This window comes from Serinus canaria, chromosome 6 (assembly GCF_022539315.1).
Source record: "Serinus canaria isolate serCan28SL12 chromosome 6, serCan2020, whole genome shotgun sequence".
NCBI classification, from domain to species: Eukaryota; Metazoa; Chordata; class Aves; order Passeriformes; family Fringillidae; genus Serinus; species Serinus canaria.
In genome coordinates this window covers 23,639,181-23,660,863 of record NC_066320.1, presented here as the reverse complement: position 1 = coordinate 23,660,863, position 21,683 = coordinate 23,639,181, and the positions used below count along the sequence as shown (strand labels likewise).

The following is a 21,683-nucleotide window of genomic DNA, read 5'->3' as shown; positions in this document are numbered from 1 at the left end:
AACCTATGGCTTTAAAGAAAAGGCAAAATCCAGAGTCTGTCTCATTTGCTATACAATAGATGAAAAAATAATCAATCAAAATACTGCAGAACTGTTTACTGGGAAACATAACCAATAATCTCAACGGCAATCAGTCTTTTTCCTTTTAAGAAGTAAGTATAATTTTGTATAATTCAGTGCCACTGCTAGGTTTTACAGCCATCAAAGACTACAGTGTTCCACTTACAGCCTTAGATACTGATTCTGTGAGAAGGGGAATTCTGCCATGAAGCATCCTCTGGGAGAATGGAAATCTCCTCAGTTCTCACTGACAATAAGCTTCAAGAGGCTTAAGAGGAGTTTGACAATTCACATTGCCCAGCACACAGCACACTGCAGGATGGTATTGCAGGCACAATCCCTAGAAAAACTGCACCCCAGATCATGACTAGGGCTCTTAACCTTTAGCAGCTGGCTTAACTGCTAACTGGGCAGTATCTTCCATTTTTTTGTTCCCAGAAGTCCTTGAGCATGACTTCAAAAGTCATCCATCAACGTTTCATGAAATCAGGATAAGATCATAGAATCAAAATCCTCTGACACTCTAAAGTCCCCGATGTAAGTCATATTTGTAAAGTTTTAAATAATTATTGCATTGGTAATGATAAAACTGGATAACCTGGAAAAGACAGTAATTTGTTTTTCAAATAAGTAAGAAAAAAAGCCTTCAGCTTGACTAATAAAATACAACAGAAAGAAAACTCCTATCATCCTCCATTAAGGATCCAAATCAGAATCATCTATGTCATATTAGTTGTGAACTGAGCTTTTAATCTGTCAGGGGTTAGTTTCTTTTAGACCAACAAGCAAACAAGCTTTTTATTTAGGTGAATTAGTTGTACTCAATAAAACTCAAGAAGATAATTATTTTCTATCTGAATTTTCTAATGTTTAGTGTTTTAACCCAAATGGTGACACAAAATGCAAGATATGGTAAATAGTAGAATAGCATCCAACATCTGTACATTACCCTTTGTCAAATGTCTCAAAATACCCTAAAAAGAATATGCAGGAATCCTTTATTTCTTCCTTCAGGGAAAATCACCTGCTTCTGAGTTGTATAAAATGACTGTGAAGTAATGTGAAGTCAGGCAACAAAACAATTTAGATCTGAAAGTAAACACCATCTTGGTTATTTATATTTAATTTTCTCAATTGATACTGGGAGGAAAGAAATTTTAGTGTTGAAAGTAATTCCCTTCAGTGGAAACTATTCAGGACATTATTATTATCATTTATAACCATATTTCAATGGATTTTGGCAAAATACAAATTACATTAATCATCATTTAAAAATCATTCCTCTTATTTGAAGATCTCAGGATTGAAAAGAGACCCCATGTCTGTGACCACTCATCCTTTATGAACAAAGTGTGTTGAACATTTTGGTGCATGTGTTTTATGAAACTCCTCCAGGAGAACAGGTGCTGCATTGTCAGATGAGAGGTTTGGAGACTACATGCCATAGAAACAACGGCATCCAGTATCAGCCAGATCTATTCCTAAAAACTACTCATGTTTCCTCCAAAACCACCCGTGGGGAGCTATCAGGACAAGAACTGAAGTCATCCTTGTTCCAAGTGGTAAGATTTCATGGAATGATACAGCTGGTAGGATGCACCTTCTGGAACTTACTTTCAGTTGCGCCGTCTTCTGACTGATGTCCTTCATCACATCATCAAGCATTGCAGTCTGCTGCTCATTGTCTTGTGAGAGCTTTTGATATTTCATCTTCAATTGCTCAAGTTCCTTACCAGCTTTTTCATTCAAGGTCTGTTAAAGAACAATCCTATTAATTCTTCTGTATCTCATTACAATACATATGTACACCTGAAGACCAAGCCTTCCTGCTACCCAGGAGACAAAAGCTGCCACAGATTATTGTCTGCTTAAAAAACAGCTTTCACTGCTGATGAAATTACTAATATTACTAATATGATACATGGTCATAATGACATGGAGAAATCATAATGTATAATGAACAACAGATCCAGTGTAATTTTTTTTTCTGGAAGCTTAGCAGGTGTTTACTGCAGGTGGTAAATAGATATTTTACTTCTTGTTAGGCATCTGGTAACCATCACATAATACAGCTTGCTACATACAATTACTGAAAATGAGTATGAGATACAAATCACTTCAATCAGCAGAGGGCAGGGAAGCTCTGTTTTATGAGCAAGCATCCTACATTAATATGCTGATGACATTTCTCTGGGTACATGGTTTGCTGAGACCAGGACAAAGCATTCTGCTCTTTAATTTGTCTTCAGTTAAACATATGTGGTTTTGTGGTTTCTATACAGAACATATATTTCAATTCTGGAGCTACCAGATTTATCTTCTGCTTGATGGAAATTTCCTTGCAGGTATTATATATACAAATGAGGAAAGAACAACCATCATATTTTTCATTCCTGATGAAGTCAATATACATCGCACCTTTAAAAAACACTGAAGGAAGAAAAGCAGAACCTAGTGTAAAAACTATGAATACACCTTTTTATTTTGCAAATGTCAGGATAACACTGTTTCAAGTAACCCTTTATTGAGTCTTGGACAGGGGTGGCATAAAGCTTATAGCAGCTGTATCAAAACATTTTCAATGTCATGCAAGAAAGAGTATTTCATTAGAAATTTCTTATAAAATAGGAGTAAGAATGAAAGAATAGCAAGCATCACAACAATTACAATTCAACTGAGACAATAACCTGATGAAATTGCAATAGCTCTCTTACCTTCTTTTGAAGATTCCTACCCTGACCCTTGCAGAGTTGGATAGACTGTGTTTAGGACAGACTTTAAGCAAAAGACCATTTAGGGCATTCACAGACACCTTCAAGCCAGCACAGGCAAGGAAGACAATGCAAAAGTCTGGTTAATTAGCCCACACACAGCACTTCATATGAACTCTTAGTTTCCAGGACAGTTTGCATAACTGAATGTCCCTAAAATCTACACTTCAAAGGCTGAAAGAGACTATAAAAAGGAGGAAGAATGGAACAGAGCCAGTATAGACAATGTGATTGCCATGGCAGATGATGGAGCTGCCCTCAAAAGCTGCATCAAATCAGTGATATTCAGAAAAATTAATCAAGTCTTCTTTCTATCTTTTTGTTTAGTATTTTAGTAAGACTTTGTGTTGACCAAAAATTGGCACAGACCTCTACATCCTCAAATTCAGGGACGAGAAGGGAAGAAAAAGCAATAAAAGTTATAAATTTACAAGATACACACAAGGAAGTTTCCCTTGAGGTAGGACTAGTTTACAGTGATGAGATCTCCCCTGCCATTTACTGAAATTGCTTCTCTGAGAGTTTCCCAGAGTCAGGGGAAATGGACTGAAAACCTGAAAATTCACACACTTGCAGAACATTATGTTAGGACATGTCCAGATAATGTTTTTAGAAACAGAATGAGGAAATCAATCAAAAAGGTTTATGAAGACAGTTCCTTGCCCTTTCACAGGCTTGAGAGGCAGATAAAAATTATTGTGAAAAAGAAGAAAGAAGGGGATGGAGGTAAAATTATTTTGCCAATGCCACTAGACACAATCAATAGCAAAGCTGGCAATATAGTCAGAAGTCCAACCTGGCAGTCTCCTGGTCCTCTAGATCATCCATGTTCTTCACAGATTGTGTCTCATTTGCTGTGATTTTTCAAGATGAACAATATCATTGTAATCTACTACCAACTTCTTTGAGAAATCTATCTGAAATCTGTCAGCAAGCTTTACATACTTATTTCTTAGTAAATTAATATTTATATTAAAATAAGTGTTTATTAAAATTTAATTACTTACTCTCCCTCCCTCTCCTTTCAGAAAAATCCATTTTCTTCTTAATTACAGTTTTTACTCTCATCTTAGACCTGATAAATGCAGTGTGCCATGTACCCTACCTTCTGCTCTTTAAGATTATTTCCTATTTTCAGTTGTTCCTCTTTGTCATTCTCTATTTGTTGCTGTAACTTCTGGACCTCAGCTTGCTTCTTATCCATTTCAGCTAGAAGATCTTTCAGCTCAGCCTCTACTTTTTCCTTCTTTCGTAGCTCTCGTAATTCCTCGCTTTGACGCAGCTGGATTTCTTGCTGAAGCTATAATAACAGAGAAGAAAACAATTTTAAATTCTGCTGCCTTTTACTCAGGAAAACAAGTCCTCTCACTTCTCTGATTCTGCTTGATTTCAAAAACAAGAGCTTCTATATTACTGCAACCATCACTGTATGCCAGATCTTCTCAGAAGCAATTATGTTTTCTAATGGTTGAACAAAAAATTCTGCATGAGGGCACTATTTATTGATGACAAAAATTTCTTAAACACCAGTCAGTTCACCCAGACAGAAGTGCAGTCTGATACAGTCCAAACATAAAAGCATTCCTCTGGAGATGCAGTGGCATCTTTACTGTTATAAGTTACTTCCAAAGTGGTACTTTCTGAATGCAACATTAAAATTAATTTGGGCTTGATGCTGTATTGCAAGGATTTTTCTTTTTATTATTCTTTCTCAATAATAAACAGAAACACTTATTACATTGATACTAAAGGAAATAAAGAGACAGACCAGTGTTCATTTTCTCAACTGGTCTCAATCTTTCTACTCTCAAAGTTCCTACGTGGGAACTCTGAAGGAGGAAATTTTTCTCATATTTAATAGACTGTCTTGTGACTCCTGCTCTCTCTCTCCACAAAAACTTGATGGAGCAGAATCAGCAGAGAGGAGACACAGGGGGCTGATCCATATGGAAATATTCAGTTCAAGCAGGGACCAGCAACTGAAAGATGTTCTTTGCTTAAGGATTCCTCCCCCTCTGAGCCCACAGATGAAAAGTTTCCAGAACTAACAGAGTCTTCAATAGGATCTTCAAAGAGACATTGTCATTTAAACAGTCTGAAGTGGAGAATTTCATACTGGAAGAATGGGAGGTGATTACAAATGCTGCAACAATTCTGTAAATTTAAGGGTTGATGAAGTGAGTATCAGAAGATTACGGCAGCCAAGATTCAACAAGTTTTGACTCTTTTCTCTCATGCCCACAATGCTGTCAGAAAAACAAAGATTTTTATTCTCTTCTTGTACTTACCAGTCATCTGCTTTATAAATAGAAACAATTTCTGTGCATGAAACCAAGACTGATCATTACTTTCCTATTTCTGATTTATAAAAAAGTGAAAGCCAAATGCTCCTCTACCTCTTCTCTGTTCTTTGTTTAAGTGTGATTTTCTACTCTTCCTTTCTCCAGGTGTCTTGCTCCAGCCCCTATTTATATTCTGTTTTAATTCTTTCATTTCTCATTATTATGCCTATATATTTGATATATCAGAGTTCTGTATCCAATCTTCCATCTCTTTCTACCTTCCATTCAGTGGCTATTCCACTGGTCCTCAGCCTCCTCTATCTCTAGCTGCTCTATACAATTCAAGAAAGTCATACATATTGATCACAAAGAACAACTGTCTACTCAGATGGTCAGAAAAATAAAAAGCCTAACTTCATGTAAAGCTGAGGTGGATTATGACTGCTCTCTACTGACAATTGTGTGGTGAAAAAATTTAAGTGGAAAAACAGTAAACCAGAATCAGAGTAAAGAAGAAAGTAGGAGGTACCCTAACCATGAAAAAAGTAAGAAACTGGAAAAAGCTTCCCATAAAGAAGAGGAGACAAAATTACTTCATTAATTTTAAGTCAGATTTTGATACATTCTTTAAAATTATGGGATCTCAAAATATGGCAACCACTGCCAACAGCAAGGTTGGCAAGAATCTCCATTCTGGATCTATGTTCTAAGTATCTCTTTTGAGGCATAAGGATTTACAATACATAAAACATTCCATTTCTTCAGCATTAAAGATGATTCCAATTCACAAAAACAATCTTGGCCTCATTGGGGTATTGGGAAGCTATGGAAGCAGCTGGTACATGACAATACAGTTTGCAAAGTACATAGCCTAAACCTACAGAAAAATATAAAAATCATTCACAGCAGAGTCCACTCAGAGCACTCCTAAAAATCTTTAAGATACCAAAAAACAGGTGGTAGTGTCCTAGTCACTGGAGATCAATTGTAAGTGTGGAGAAAGGCTCAGGGCAAAGCCTAAAATCACCGTCTGGTGATCAGTACAGACCTGCAAAACGGATTGCTCTGCCTCATTTTTTGCCTTTTCTGTTTCCTGCTGCTGCTCTGTGATTTCAGCGAGACTTTGACGTAACTCCACAACTTCTGACAACAGTTGGTCTCGCTCTTCTGTTACCTCTTCTTGAAGTTTTAGCAAGTCCCCAACACTGGAAGCAAGGAAATAATAGTCAAGCACTGTCACAGGCCATTTCTGTTCTTCCTCCTATGCCAGACAAAGACTTCTGTGAGAAAGAGGAGTTTAAAAAAATTTTTTTTTTCATTTTAAACTCCTCTATATGAAGACTGATGGTCAACTGAATTATATGATTTTATCTACTGTGAACAGTCACCATCAGCCAAGTCAAAACTCCTTCTTGTTGTATCACATCCTCATGAGCCTGAATAAACCTTCCATTTTCCAGAAAGGGAACTGGGAAAAAAATTTCCTCTTCTATTCCCACTGCAAAATTAGTCAGGGACCAAAAATGTAACACTGTTGTAACCTGTCTCTCTGCACCTCACCTGACTGGACACCTAACTAGGTCACGTCTTACAGTCACACAATGTAAAAATAAAAACTTACTCTGTTTTGACACATTTACAATGTGAAAGGAAGTCCGAGTGTGGGTTCAAGCTCAGTCTTAAAAAACAGCCTAATTCTTCTAAAAGATTATTGGGTTTTCAAGGCTGAAATCTGCAAAGGAGTTACTTAGTCTCGTGGCCTTGTCACTGGACAGGGTATTTAAGCATGGATCTGGAGGGCAATACAGAGGGAACTTCAAGAAGAAATTGTAAACTGGCAGGTCTCAGCAGCCTGGGCAGAGCTGGAAACAGGAGTGAGGTGTTAGCAAAGTAACAGCTCCTGGCTCTTGCCGGAAAATGCAAAAAGCAGTTAGAGAGAAAAGACTTTAGGGAGAGTTATACTAGGGGAGGTTGAATGACCAAGGTTTTAGATCCAAGGAAAGCTGTTAAACAGGTCCAGAACATGTCAAGGGCAAAAGGTGAAGGATTTCTCATGGACCCAGGTGGTTTATGTGCTTGCACATTCCTTGGAGGGGGAAGTGCCTGAGCACACTGAAGTCCTCCTGTTTTTGCAGCCTGAATACACAGAGACTGCAGAGACAAGCATGTCTCATACATATTCTGCATGCACATTATAAATAAATAACTTAAACAGTGTGAAAATATCAAGCCATAATCAGGCAAGCCAACCACCAGCAATTTCAGTAGAAAGTGCACAGGCCATAGGGTCAAAACACTTAATCTTATCTTTGAATTTAACTTCATGTTACAGCATAAGCAGTCTCTGAGGACCTGATACTACAAACAGAAAGCTCTGGACAGGTTCTGAGCAGCTCCAGAGGATGATTATTATGTGCACAATGCAGTGGCTTAGAGGCCCTATCTCAGACTAGGTCCTTCTATGTGTGTTTGGTTAAAAAACCTGAAACATATCTTGAAAGTATAAAATACAAACAAGAACACAGACAATGTTAAAGCCTTATAACAAAGCTAGGAACAGAAGAGAAATCAAGTGTCCGGCCTTCCTGATTTATCCACTTGACCTTGCTGCTGTGAAATGTAAAAATGTTGACAGGATCCTATTCTCAAAGTATGCTGAAGAGTTTGTCAGATGAAACAATATGACACATACTGAGAAAGTGCAGAGGATTCATTTTATTTGATCTTTTAGCTTAATCCAATACTGAATGAACTCAGTCAGAGTCTGATTCTGCACTTGCTCACTGCATAAACACACAGACAAATAAATGTGTATTCATGAGAAAAGTAAAAGACAGAAAGATCTATGTTTTCCACTGTGTCTACATAGCTGAACAAGGTATAGAATGATAGAAAAATCAGATCAGGCTTTCCCTCTCCCTGAGGAAAACTTACTTGTAATCCTGTCCAGCTCTTTCCTTCATTAAATTATTTAGGCGTGAAATTTCGTTTTTCAGTGAATCAATTGTTTCCTTTGTTTTCTGTTCTCTTTCATGGGCTTTATCCACCATTTTCCAGGCCCTTTCAAGCTCCTAGGAATGAAATAGAAAATAATTACATAAATTTAATTGTGTTTAAAAATAACCACAAATTAGAAATTAATTGCCTTGCACTTTACTTAGTTAAGAAAATACATTTTTGTGCCTTTTCATGATTAGGTTCACAACAGTACCCTTCACTTGGTATCTTTTGTTTTGGCTGAGGGCATGGACTCTGTGAGGCTTTGATAATGTGAGTACCACCAATATCAGTAATAATTTACTGACAATTCAGTGCCCACAAAGGTATCATCTACTTAAATAACTCATGTCTGTAAAATTCCTATTAGGACAATGAGCATCCAGTTTAATTTGGATGAGAAACAGATGTTAGTCAACTTTTCTTCCTCTTTGTTAATTTTCATCTGTTAGGACTTAGTGTAATTTGATTTTAACTAGTTTTTTTGAAACGGCTCAATTCTTATGCCAAATTTTAGCACATGGATTTACTTAAATGACAGGTTTGTGTGCTTCTCACAAGCCTAGGGTTTGATACCCACAAACAGGATAAGGCAGGAGGATTCACTTCATTTTATAACTTCCTCTGCATCTCTCTCCCTTGAATCAGATCCTTATGATCTGATTTAAAGTCAAGGTTTGTTCCTTGCTAGGTTCAAATAAAGCTCCTACCATTTCTGGAATCCTGTGCTAAAAAAAAATTATAAATTCAGCAAGTGACTGGAGTGGAAGGAAAGTTCCTGAAGTCTCAGTAAATGATGAAGAGACTACTTTTACACTTGAAGACCCTGAGCTTCAAATCACAGCATGATGCTCTTTTCTCAGCTGGCTCCTAGCAGAGTTCAGGACTTCATGAACTTGTACAGATTTAGACCCCAACTGTGGCTGAGCAATTCTACATTAGCTCTAGGGTCTCCCCAAGGAAAGCCAAATAGAAGCATCATTATATAAGGCCATAATATTTCAGCTCCTACTTGTATCATATGAAATTGGGGCAGGATAAAACTACTTTAGAAGCCATCTCCACAAGGAAGAAAATAAAATAATTTCATTTATATCAAATTGTTTACAGAAATTCTTTATTGTAATTGACATCTCTGTTTGTTCCTAAAAAAAAATATTTAATGTTAAACTCTAAATTATGACAGCTATGTTATGTTATATTGTTAATATACCTATGGAACCCTTAAAAATCATATATATGTAATATTTAGCTGTTTACTGCCTAAATTAAAAATTCAAACTATAGAACTAGCAGAAGTAACAGGCTACCAGATTTTGCTGGAAGATAACATAAAGTATAACATCTGTAGCCTCTTCAAACTGCAGAGGGAATACATTTCCATTTTATTTATTCAACTAGCTCAGCATATCCAAATTTGAGAAACCATCTGGAACATAAAGATCAGGAATTTTTGCTCTTCTTTTTTTTTTCCATACATACTAATAAAGAGATAACAATGGGCTTTCCTTGCTCAGAAAATCTGAAATTACAGTCAATTAAACCCACTACCTACAAACAGTATTTTCAATTACTTAATAAATTACTTAGTTCAAAATTTAGCCTGCAAAATGTGCTTTTTTCACTTAGTGAAAAAAGTGAAGTATGCATCAAGTATTTTGAAACAGTTTTATATATAAAATAAATTTTTATGTCATACATTTTGAGTTCTAATTTCCATTCAATACAGCAATGATCATGCATAAAGCATTAAGCATTATCTAAAAAATTATAAGTTTTTCATTCATTAATATCTCACACAAAGATACTAAATTATGAAATTTAAATAAATGCACATTGGGCTGAAATAATGGCACGAAGACACAGTGTATCATGGTGACTAGCAGAAAAGCATTAAATATAACTGTAAATGAATATGTTTCAGATTTGTCAACCAGTAAGAGGAAACCACCCTTTCTCTAGAAAAAATGCAAATTGAAAATAAGATTAAAGCTGATTACTTACATCAGAGCTTCCTGCTGGCTGATTAGACTGTGATTAAAATTGGTGAATTAAATCATTATGATTGGGGTTTTGGGGAATAAAATCAATAAGCCTCTGAAAGGTTTTAGTGGCTTCAGAGTCTTTTGCTCTGATGAGTATTTGCAAAAGTGATCTCTTGAAGTCAATGAGACCATTCAGATAAGCACTGATTTCAGGTCACCCTAAGCTGTGCTTTTTGAACTTTATCTTTGCCTGTAAAACTGTATTGAATTTGTATTGATAATACCAATTTTTATCAATAAAGTAAGAAGACACAGGTGGTGCTCACATTAATAAGCAAAATCTAAATAAGAATTTTCTACAGACTTCAGCATCAGCAAAACTGGGTTTCATTGTAGCTGTTCCTTGGTTGAGTCTTCTGCTTTACGAGCAGATCAATAGTTCTGTTATTTTCAGAAGTAAAAAGGAGCAAAATTTTGATGATGGAAGTCTTCATAGAAGAAATATTCACATTGTTATTCAGTGTGAAAGATTGCAGTGTGTCAGCAACACGGAGCGATTGCAGTACAAGATAGGTAGGTAATGCCTGGCAGTCTGCTGCATAATTAAAGGAAGTACACTGGATGTTTGCTGTTAGAATAATTCAAAAATCTTTGGAGAACTACTGAACACTGGAACTTGTGAAGCAGAACTTATGAAGTGTGACTGCTTTACTTTGCTTTCATTAAATACCCCAAAAGATCACATCAGTCTCATTGCTCAGAAACTGAGAATTAATGAAACAGTTTCTTATTATATTGGATAGATACGCCTGGAAATTGAAAATTTGGTAATTTCAAGCAGAGAAGTACAAGCTCCTATAAATTCCTTTTCTAGAGTTCTTCCAGGGCAGACTCAAGGATCAGTGTTCCTAGCCATGAAAAATAGAATTGAATTCCCTTCATTATTAGCTTGGCCCTTTGCTCCTTTGATATTACTGTAAACAGCAGATTGTTGTGTCCAGTTTATTAAAACTACAAAACAGATCCTTTAACTGCCACCTGACAGTTAACAGCTATTGATTATCACTGACCCACCTCCTACCAGCCACTGATCTGTGTGCTTAACCCCTGCCCTAAACAAACTCTACTGATTACAAACAGGCTTCACATGGAGAAAAATTTTTCTTCTGCAACTTTTATTTCTTACCCTAATGACCCATCAAGTCACCAAGACATAGGACCTTAATTTGGAGCAACTATTCAATTTTTACAGCAATTGTTCCATTTTTACAAGAACAGCCCCATCAGGATTCTTTTATGGTTTATCAATAATTAAACTGTGGGACAGATTGTTTGTTTAATTTAGCACTGAAGAATTTCATCTTGGCTACTTTAGCACTTGAATTTCCTTCAACACTTAGCTTGGATACATGGGAAACACATTGTTTGAATGTTAACAAAATTGTAGTGAAATACTACAACTCTTATAGAACTTTCCTTCAGAAAGAAGAATAATATGGAATATAAAGGGTATACCAAGTAAAGCCTCAAACAAGACATGAACATTTTGAACATTGAAATAATTCCTGAACCTTTAAGAGGACTAATTCTCATAATCAAACTGAAAAATTATCAGCTGTATACTTGACTCACAGCGCACCACTAGAAATTAAATGTCCCATCTTGTGCATTGCACATAATTTCTAGCAGGATCATATTGTCAAGCAGCTTTTTCACTAGAAAATCACCTAATGGATTCAATAGTAGGCAGTATGGTTCAGAAATATCCTACTTGAACTTAAAATTAGCTACTGAAATTGGAAAGGCTCTTATTTTCCCAACATTTCCACTCCTCAGTTTCATGACGTTACCAAGATGTCTCCTCAGTTTGGGCATTTCTTGAGGACCACCTTTCCTAGTGTTCACACACAGAGTATTGCCATGTGATACAGGAAATTGTAAGGATCATCATGGGTCCTTCATCATCTACTATGTTTTGATTAGCAGCAGTGAAAATCAACAAGATTTTCCACGCTTCTCCTCCTCCTTGAAGAGGCTTTGGGCACGGGTTTGCAAGCTGCAGCCATGGGATGACGGTGCTGCTATTTATATTTACTCTGAATGTATTTTCTTCATAATTCTAAGGACAAGAAACTCTATTTCAAAGAACTTCTATTTCTGTAGTGCTCAAAAATCACTCTGGATTGCTACACTGACTTTATTTTACTGGAACAAAACACTTTACTGTAAGGCATGGAGGTTTCCCAAATAAGTGCTAAATTAAAGCCTATCTAGGTATCACAAAGCTAAGTTTTTTAACCATCTGAAGGAAGAAGTTCCACATACAGTCTTATGATCACTTGGCAGCTTTAGGTTTCTGACAGTGAAAATTCACTCTAAGCCTAAAAATATCAACTGTTTTAGTGAGCCAAGCACTTAGATTTGACAGAGTTTAAATCAATAATAACAAACAACACATCAGAGTAAATTGGTGAAATCACACTGAAATGCTATATAGGATTCCTTTTCAAAAGCACTGTGAAACATTTATTTATATAAGTTGTCACTTCCTTGGCCTAAAATCCATACTTCAAAAAAAAGTAGGGTTTTTTTATGTTCTGGAAATAGTTAACATCCAAGCAATCCTTCAAAAGTTATAATGAATCAAAAACAGTACATTATGTTGAAAATGTGCCATTTTACAGAAGGAAAGCTTAAACAAAAACTATTAGTAAGTACTTGAAAGCTGACTGAGTTGGTTTAGTGCAAACAAACACAGAAATTTACTGAAACCTGTAAATATACCAGGCTGAGCAAACAAAGCAAAGCAGAGGTTAAACAACTGGAGATGCCAGCTCTATGTTTAGTTCTCCATCTAGTTCTCTACATAAAATCAAGTGTTCTTTCAGGTGCTTTTCTTATTACCATGTTTTTCATTAACAATTTCAGATCATACTTCATTCTATTCAAAACTTTACCGACTTCAATGATGATATAGTTTCCCCATCATCATGAGTGAGTTTGGTGAGCACAGCTACTTTGGATGACTTCTCCACAAGTTCAGCACTCAGCTTCCTGCATTTCTCCATGAGATGCTTTTCATTTTCACGAGACTTCTTCATAATAGCAAAAAGCTTCTCATATTCAACACGGAATTTTTCCAGAGCTTCATCTCTGCTCAGTATACTGATGAATTCTTGGGAGTCTTTTTCCAGTGCTTCAAAGGCACTTTCTCCTAGATATGGTTTGTCAGACTCTTCCTGAGTGAAATAATCAACAAACAGGAAGAATTCAACATCTCACTTATGACCCCAGAACACACAAAAGTAATATACTGAGTGTATAACAGCTACTAAGAAATCATGACAAAATTTTCTGTAATAACAGTTTTTTTGCTAGCATATAATATGCATGTTGTAGGCTATTTTTCAAACACATTTCCCCCAATTTTACTGAAATAACTTATGCTTTACCAGCCAGAGTTCTTATAATTGAGTCCCACAACTGCTTTAAAGACAAGAAAATAAAATTCCATAATTGTGATAAAGTTTGAATGATGCATTGACCACTGAGGAAACCCAGTATTTTAGCCCTAATTCTGCCAGTTCTCTACCCTCTAAAGTCTGATTAGTTTATGATTTCTATCCAGATAGTGCCAGAGACATGCAGACAAGCATGTCTCAAAGCTCCCGTAATGCCAACACAATCCAGTCCTCCCTCTGTGGAAACTGCTGCTGTTAAACCTTACACAGAAGACATTTTTCATCTAGCTCAGTTCTGACGCCAAATCCTTACAAATGCACCTCTGAAGTGCTCTCATTAGGATAGGGAGGCAGCTCTCCTGTCAGCAGAAAAACCTCAAGGGAAATTTTAACCCTACATCCCACACTCTGGCCAGCATCAAAGAACAATCTGTGAGCTGAAACTTAGTGCGTCCCTCCTTCAAACCTGCTCTGGGACTCACGGCTTTCTTCTCATTTCCTCCTCCTCTCCTAAGCACAGAATCACAAAATTGTTTGGGTTGGAAGGGGCCTTAAAGATCATGTCATTCCAACTCCCCACCATGGACCTTCCACTAGAGCATGCTGTTTAAAGCTCCATCCAACCTGGCCTTAAACACTTCCAGGGATGGGCCATCTGCAACTTCTCTGGGCAACCTGTGCCAGTTTCTTACCACCCTCACCGTAAAGAATTTTCTCCTAATACCAAATCTAAACCTACTCTCAGTTTGAATCTTATTCCTTCTGTCCTGTCCTGTCCCCATGAAATGCTCTTGTGAAAAGTCCCTCTCCAGCTCTCCTGTAGGCTCCCTTCAGGTAGTTCAGTCTTGATGTTGTTCATGTTTGTGATTGTAAACAGAGTTAAAAGATGAGCAGTAATGAGGGGGAAGGCAGGCCAGGAATTACACCCACGATCTTATATGTAGCAGCTACTCCTAAAATAGGAAGAGTTACTACTGCCTGGGTACAAGTAGCCTGATTGCTCCTACTTTCAGCACAGGACCTAACTGAGCTCTGCTCGCACAGGTGACACATAAACATGGTATATGGCTACAGATGATACACCGGTGATGTTGTTTGTTGGGCTTTTCCTGAGGTGCAGCCTCCGGTCCCCTCGAGGGGACAGGAAGGGAAGGAAGGGGCAGGTGGCGGGTTACCTCAGCCATGCTGCGGTCGGGTGGAGGTGGCCGGCTCGGTGCAGAGGGTCAGTGCCGGTGCCGGCACGGGTGGCGGTGCCGGTGCTGGGGCGGTGGCGGTGCCGGCGGCGGTGCCGGTGCCGCGGGCAGGGGCGCTGCCGTCGCCGGTGCCGGGGCGGTGGCGGTGGCGGCCCGGGCCCGCGGCGGTGCCGAGGCCGCCGCTCGCAGCCAACGCCGCCGCTGAGGTATCGTAGCAACGGCGGCGGCTGCGGGCGGGGCCGCGCCGGGCCCGGGGCCACCGTCAGCCAGGGGCCCGGCGGCGGCCGCGTACCGCGATGGCCCGGTCACCCCGCTGCCGAAGGGTGACTTGTCCTCCCAAAATTGTGTGTCCATCTTGCTGATGAAGTTCGGCCGTGGGGGATTTTACCCAAGGCCACCGAGGAATGTTTCCCCTCTGGCCCAAAGGGCTCCTGGAGCAGAGCTGAGCGCGGCCGACAGGGTGGGCCAGCCCAGTCACAGAATTGTTGGCGTTGGACACCTCTGGTGACCATGCAGTCCAACCGCCCTGCCAAGGCAGGGACACCCAGACACAGGAATGTCTCCAGGCGGGTTTTGAATGTTTCCACAGAGAGAGACCTCCCTGGGCAGCCTGTTCCAGTGCCTCTATGGAAAGAATTTCTTCCTCTTGTTGAGGTGGAACTTCTTGTGGTTTCGTTTATGGCCATTGCTCCTCATCCTTTCACTGGGCACCATTCCCTTGGCATCTGCCTTTGAGGCATTTATATGCATTGATGAGATCCCCTCTCAGTCTTCTCTGTTCTCTCAGACTGAACAGGCCCAGCTCCTGCAGTCTCTCATCAAACAAGAGATGCTCCAGACCCATCATCATCTTCAGGGCCTCCACTGGACCCTTTCCAGTAACTCCTTGTCTTTCTTGTACTGAGTCCACCCAAGGCAGGGTCCAATGGAAGGCTATAAACAGGGATTTGTGCAGTTTGGGGACACAAATCATAGAACCACAGAATACATTGGGTAGGAAGGGACCTTAAAGATCATCTCATTTCAACTCCACTGCCATGGGCAAGGACACCTTCCACTATCCCAGGTTGCTTGAGCTCCATCCAGCCTGGGCTGGAACACTTCCAGGGATGGGGCATCCACAACTTCTCTGGGCAACCTGTTCCAGTGCCTGATCACCCTCACAGTAAAGAATTTCTTCCTGAAATCTGATCTAAATCTACTCTCGTTCAGCTAAAGGCTATTTCCCTTTGTCCTGTCACTTCATGCCAAATAGAATTTGGAGCCTGACTTCTGCCATATCAGAGTACCTAACTATTCACAGCAGCCTGTCTGTGCATGTGGATGCTTTGGCACAATCCATGGTTCAGGAAAAGGGGAAGCAGGACAGAGGCTCAAGGATCAGCTCCTGCTGTTCTCTCCACTCCCAGCTACCCCCTGAAATGGTGGGGTTTATCTCTCTAAGCACACAGATTGTTCCATCTGATAGGTTTTTAGGGCAGGGAATGTACTGTACCATGTATACACTCTCTAGCAGCATGCATGTTGGTTAGGACTTTAAAGCACCACTTGAAACAAATAATGATGACAGAAAACTTTCTCTCTTGTTGGTTTAATGAAGCCTGAATTGTAGCACTTCATTTTACTAATTACGTGGCAAAACAGGCAGTTTCAAATGGATGCTTTCAAATGGTCTGATTTTACCATTAGAACTGGAGAATAATGCACATTTTATAATGTATTCTTTTTATGTGTGACTTAATTTACAAAATACTATAAAATGAAACATTCAATCATTTCAATGCACAATTCTAATAAAAAAATCAATAAAGTTCCTTTTCTAAGTTTTGTACTCCCCTTTTTTCTCATTTTCTTTTGTGTTGATGTTTCTTATATAATAAGATTACAAGGAAGATGATTATGATAAATTCCTTGATTCTAGGATTTCAGTTCTCAAGAGGGCCAAACTTCTGGACCTTTAACATAAAACAACTGCACATGTAATGAAATATCAAATGATACGATTTTAATTTTGTGAGCAAAATACTGCTGGAGGAAGAGGAAATGCTCAGAATTTTAAAAAAGAGTATTATATGATAAACAAAAAAAAAAGGCCCTCCAATTTACATCTCAAATAACTTTGATATCTTTGATACTGTTTCTTAAAACAAAACAGGAGTGGAAGGGAGATAGTCACCTTTGGGCTTCAGGCTCATGTTTGTGCTTGAAGGAAACAGCATAAGTGTGTCTAAAAATTATACCCAGTTATTAAGACATTCCCATGAGCTTCCTGGTCTGGTTGAAAATGTCCCTGTTCACTGCATGAGCTTGGACTAGAAGACCTTTAAAGGCCCCTCCCAACCCAAACTATTCTATTCTACTCCTATGTTTTTCAAAGCCCTCATGATCTGTGTCCTCTAAGACTGTGTAAGTGTGATTGTATAGACTGGTCTTCATGACAACTTCCATTTGAGCTAAATTCACCCAAATTCTGCAAGTTCACCCTCGTGGCAGCTGCGTCTCTAACTGCAGTGCAGACATAGTGGGGTGAGTGTTAGGAGTCCATGGTAACTCATGCCAAAGCCCATTTTATTTTAAAGCCTTAACTCATAGCCCATAAATGCAACCAGGACACAAATCTGTGTGACTGTGAAGACCCAAATATTCACATTTAATTAATTCTGCAACAAATTATATTAACAATAAGAGAATGCCTCAACAGCTTCACAACCAAGGAGCTGCACTGACACTCAAGAGGACGCCTGAGTTTCTGAACTTAGCAGAATTTACTTTAGCTCAGGACCAGCCACTTAAAATTCTCTGTGCTTGAGATTCATCAGTGAAGTGTAAATAACCACATCTGCCCTCCTGCAATGGTGCTGTGACTGTCATGGCTATAAATGATACACTCATGTCGTAGAGAGAACCTCTGGACAAGGTGGAGCTCTTCGAGTGGGATCACTTTTTAACTCTCCCTTTTAAGATGAGCACATGTCCCCCTCTGCAGAAACCTTTCTGCTAATAAGATGGCCACAGAAGAAAAAAATACCTTAAGTAAAAACAAATAAATCTCCATTAATAGCAAGGACAAGCCAGACCTAGAAAGTTTCAGTTCATTGAAAAAAATTGTTATTTATTTCCCTGAATGTTTTTGTTCAAGATACACATGCACTTTATGGTAAATAAGAAGAATCACTTGTCTCAGCAGCTGCATAAAAGAAAGTTTTGCATCAGTGGAGTGCGTTGATGTGCATGCAGAAAGGGTTACTAGAGAAAAAATGTTTGCTCACTGATTTATTTGAGGTCACAACCCTTGTGCAGTTAATTTAAGTCATGCTTTAAACTGCAGTAGCATGAAAATGATAAGCCATTACTTCCTGAATGTAAGGATTTATGGGCTGCTGCAGAGAGATAAATAATAAAGTAAAATCTCATCATAAGATGACCCAGGAGTATGTAAGCCATTTGGGACAGGGACCATGACAGTACGAGTCTTCTGGAAAGTGTAAAAGGAGCCTTGTAAGGGGAGGATGAAGTGCTGAAGGAAAGCGCAGGTGCTGAGGTGGTTTCTCCCAGCCCCGCTGCTGTCGGGAGGCGGCAGCACCGCACCACGGCCGTGCCCGCTGAGCTGACCCCGGAGCCCAGACACGGGCTACAAACATCCCGAAACTCCCGGGGATGGAACGCGGGGTGCTCGTGCATGAGGCTCTGCTGTTCAATTCGGTTTTGCTCCGTTTACTCAGATAACATCATCAATGGAAAATTACCACTAAGGAAAGCAAAATTTATCTACCGATTTGCTACTATTAAATTATTGTTTGACGTATATTACAAATCTGTTATATAAATATTACTTAATCTAACTACAAGTCTTGTAATTTGCCCAGCAGGATGGAAATCCAGCAGAGCCTCATGGCCCCAAAGAGCAGAGATGCTTCAGGCACTGTTAGTGGGCTGACATCCTGGGACGTACCCTTCCAACCAGACTGCCTTCTCAGAGTTACATCAGTCTTGCAGTATTAAAAGGAACAAAAGTTGCTGAAATGCTCCTTACTGAAAATAGTCCTTTTTCTCCAGTGACAATGAAATGCTATATAGTTCTCAATTACTTAATTATCTAACTGATGGTTTTACTATATTTTTAATGTCCTCCCCACCTGTTATTTTCAAACTTAATCATAGTTTTATAACAAGAACGGTTGTTCAGTTTAAATTGGATTGAGACTTTCTACTTTGTTCATAAAGATGATGCAACAGATCTCAAATAACAGTAACCTTTGATCATGTTTGGCACTAGAGTTGAGCTAATGATCTCAAAAGAGGAAACATTACCATTTTCACAAGAAGTTAAATCATAGCAATGTTTCAATTAATAGAAAAACCCAAATAAAGACCTTGGTTAGAGAAGCTAAAGCTGACAAGCAGTCTGTGTATAATGTACAATTACATGTTCTACATGCTTATGCTACAAGTCTGGCCTTCAGCTTTAGACAGTGAGATGAGGGAACTTTTCTTCCTATATATGTGAAGGAATGGTCTGATAGAAGTAAGCCCTCCCATCCTGTTACCCAGCATCATTAATCACTGGAGAGGCTATAAAGGAAAGCCTACAAGGCTTTTAAATACACTTGGCTCTGCAGAGCTCTTGGGTTTCTTCAATCAATGATTTTCATTACCTGCTTACTGGTTCTGACCCATGGCTGTCTTCCCAATCAGGACCATTTGGGTCTATTTAAAAATGAGTTTCAAGTATGTAAGGAGTCATCATGTGCTCATTAGCTTTCCAATAGCCTTTTTGGTTCCAGCAGCAGAATCCAGGCCCTCATATCATATTCCTGTTCCACTCACATTTTATTCTCCAGCCTTTTAATTCTCAGCCACCAAGATGAAAAATATGTCAGGCATCTTTCACTATTTGACACTTGACTCCTCTGGAAGGAAGAGGCTATTAGAAAAAAATCTTAATACCCAGAGAAGGATGGAGAAATCACAGAGATTTAAGAAGTTTATAAGGTCAGCTGTAGGGGGTAGATGAGGACACCGTATGGTGAGCTGCGAGGAGCTGATCCCATCTCCCTGCCCATGTCCTTGCATGATATGCAGGAGGTGTGAAATGCCCATGGGTGGGAGTCCCCCACTCCTTTCTCCCCTTGATCTGCTCCTGCTATGCCTGCTAAAGCACCATCCTGCTGCATTCTCCTTCAGGCTTACACAAGGGTGGGCCCCAGCAAGGCCTGAAAAGTGCAAGATTATCACTCCTGCTTTATCTTTGTGAAGTGTTAATTTAATCCCCCTGTGTACTCCAGGCTTAAAGTTGTCTCCAGTATTCTTTGATTTTTTTTATTTACTGTTTCTAATAGTTTAAGGAACTGTTGATGGTTTTGTAGTGAATTAGAAATACTATGGAAAGAATAAGTTCTCAATCATCTAACATCTCTGAAAGCAGCTGGGAAAGGTACCTAAAATTTGAGTCTCAGCCCAAATCCTGCTCTTGTCCTGCACCTGCTGATGGGATCTTAGAGCCCATTTTAGAAATAATATTATTATATCTAATTTCTGCTGCAGTAGTAGCCACATCACAGTGCCACAGTTAAGTCCCAGTGTGTGAAGAACTATGGTACTGTTACTCCACTGCTTGCAGCTTCAGGTCCTGCCCAGCATGTGAGTAAGGTTAGCGGAGCTTGGCTCATTATCAAATAAATGACTGCCTTTAGCAAGATAATGATCTCAAGCCTTCTGCAGTGCAGCAATACTCAAACAATGAATCATGTCCTAGAGTTGTCAGTTGCTTCTAGCTTTCCCTCTTTCAGACTGCTGAACTGCATCAAAAGCCCCCTAACACAAATCAAATGAATGTGTCTTGGTTTGAGTTTTCCATTTATGTGTATTGTATTGTTATAATAATTTTATACCATCTTAGGTGGCACAGAAAGTAGATCCTGAATCTAAGATGGTGGGTATGTAATATAATCTGTGGAGATGTAAGCCTTCCTGTGAAAAATGATCAGGTCTTTTCCCTGTATCCCAGAGAAATTTTGCAGATACGTATAAATTATAGCCACTGTAACATATAGTGATTTGTATAGTCCAGTGTGTATATCCATGCAGATACACATTCAGAATCAGTAATTTCTACCTTATTGGGCTTTATGTGGGTGATATTTAATAGACTTTTTCCTCTGGGTGAGGTGTTGAATAGCTGTGATCCAGGCAAAGGAGCTGCTTTCTCTCCTCCTGCTCCTGAAGTTCCCAGGGGAAATAAACAATGCATCAGACAGGCTGGGTCCTGCAGCAGGGAAGCAGGGAGATTCCAGTACTGCTCTTGCTAGAGATATTTCCATAGATTAGAGCATATGAGGAAGGAATGCACTAATAACACCCAGGTTGCTAATAAAACTGAATAAACTTGATTTGGACACTGAGGAAATAATGCCTGTATACACAATTACAATCACAAATCCTTGGAACAACACTAAAACTGTTACTTAATTCGACAAGCACTTCAGGAAATACAAAGAACAAGATGACAACATCACTCATGAGCTAGCCAGCTTCAGAACAAATCTGTTCTACCACATTTGCCTGGTGCCTTTATGATAGTGCAAAGTCTTAGTGCAACATAAAACACAGATTGTCACCCACCACCACACATGTCCACCATCTGAGCTTAAAAAAAAATCAAAGCAGTGGTAGTGGAGAACATGCAACATGCCAGAGCAGTAGTAATAGAAACCAGTTGTTGAAATGCTGTGGAAAGAGGAGGGGTACAGTATAGTTCCCTAAGTCACACAAATGTCTCATGCCCTTAAACTTCCTGTGAAATTGACAGTTGTTGAGAAAATTATTTTTGTGAGAAATACAAGAAGATGGCCTTTAACTCTAGAATGAGGGTAGTGTTCAAAAACACTTTCAAAAATCCTTCACTGTGGCCTTGATCATTAGCTAACACTTGCTG

General features: G+C 39.0%; 1 protein-coding gene across 1 annotated transcript in view; it reads right to left on the bottom strand.

Annotated features, from left to right (window-relative positions):
- The window catches only part of CFAP58 (cilia and flagella associated protein 58), a 56,668-nt gene extending 41,928 nt beyond the window's left edge, over positions 1–14,740 (bottom strand). Inside the window, exons 1-6 of the mRNA XM_030241193.2 lie at positions 14,732–14,740; positions 13,053–13,334; positions 8,048–8,184; positions 6,162–6,318; positions 3,937–4,131; positions 1,675–1,812 (exon numbers count right to left, since the gene is read on the bottom strand). Of these exons, the coding sequence (XP_030097053.1) occupies positions 1,675–1,812; positions 3,937–4,131; positions 6,162–6,318; positions 8,048–8,184; positions 13,053–13,334; positions 14,732–14,740 (918 nt within the window). The remainder of the gene's footprint in view (positions 1–1,674; positions 1,813–3,936; positions 4,132–6,161; positions 6,319–8,047; positions 8,185–13,052; positions 13,335–14,731) is intronic.
- Between the last annotated feature and the right edge of the window lie 6,943 nt (positions 14,741–21,683).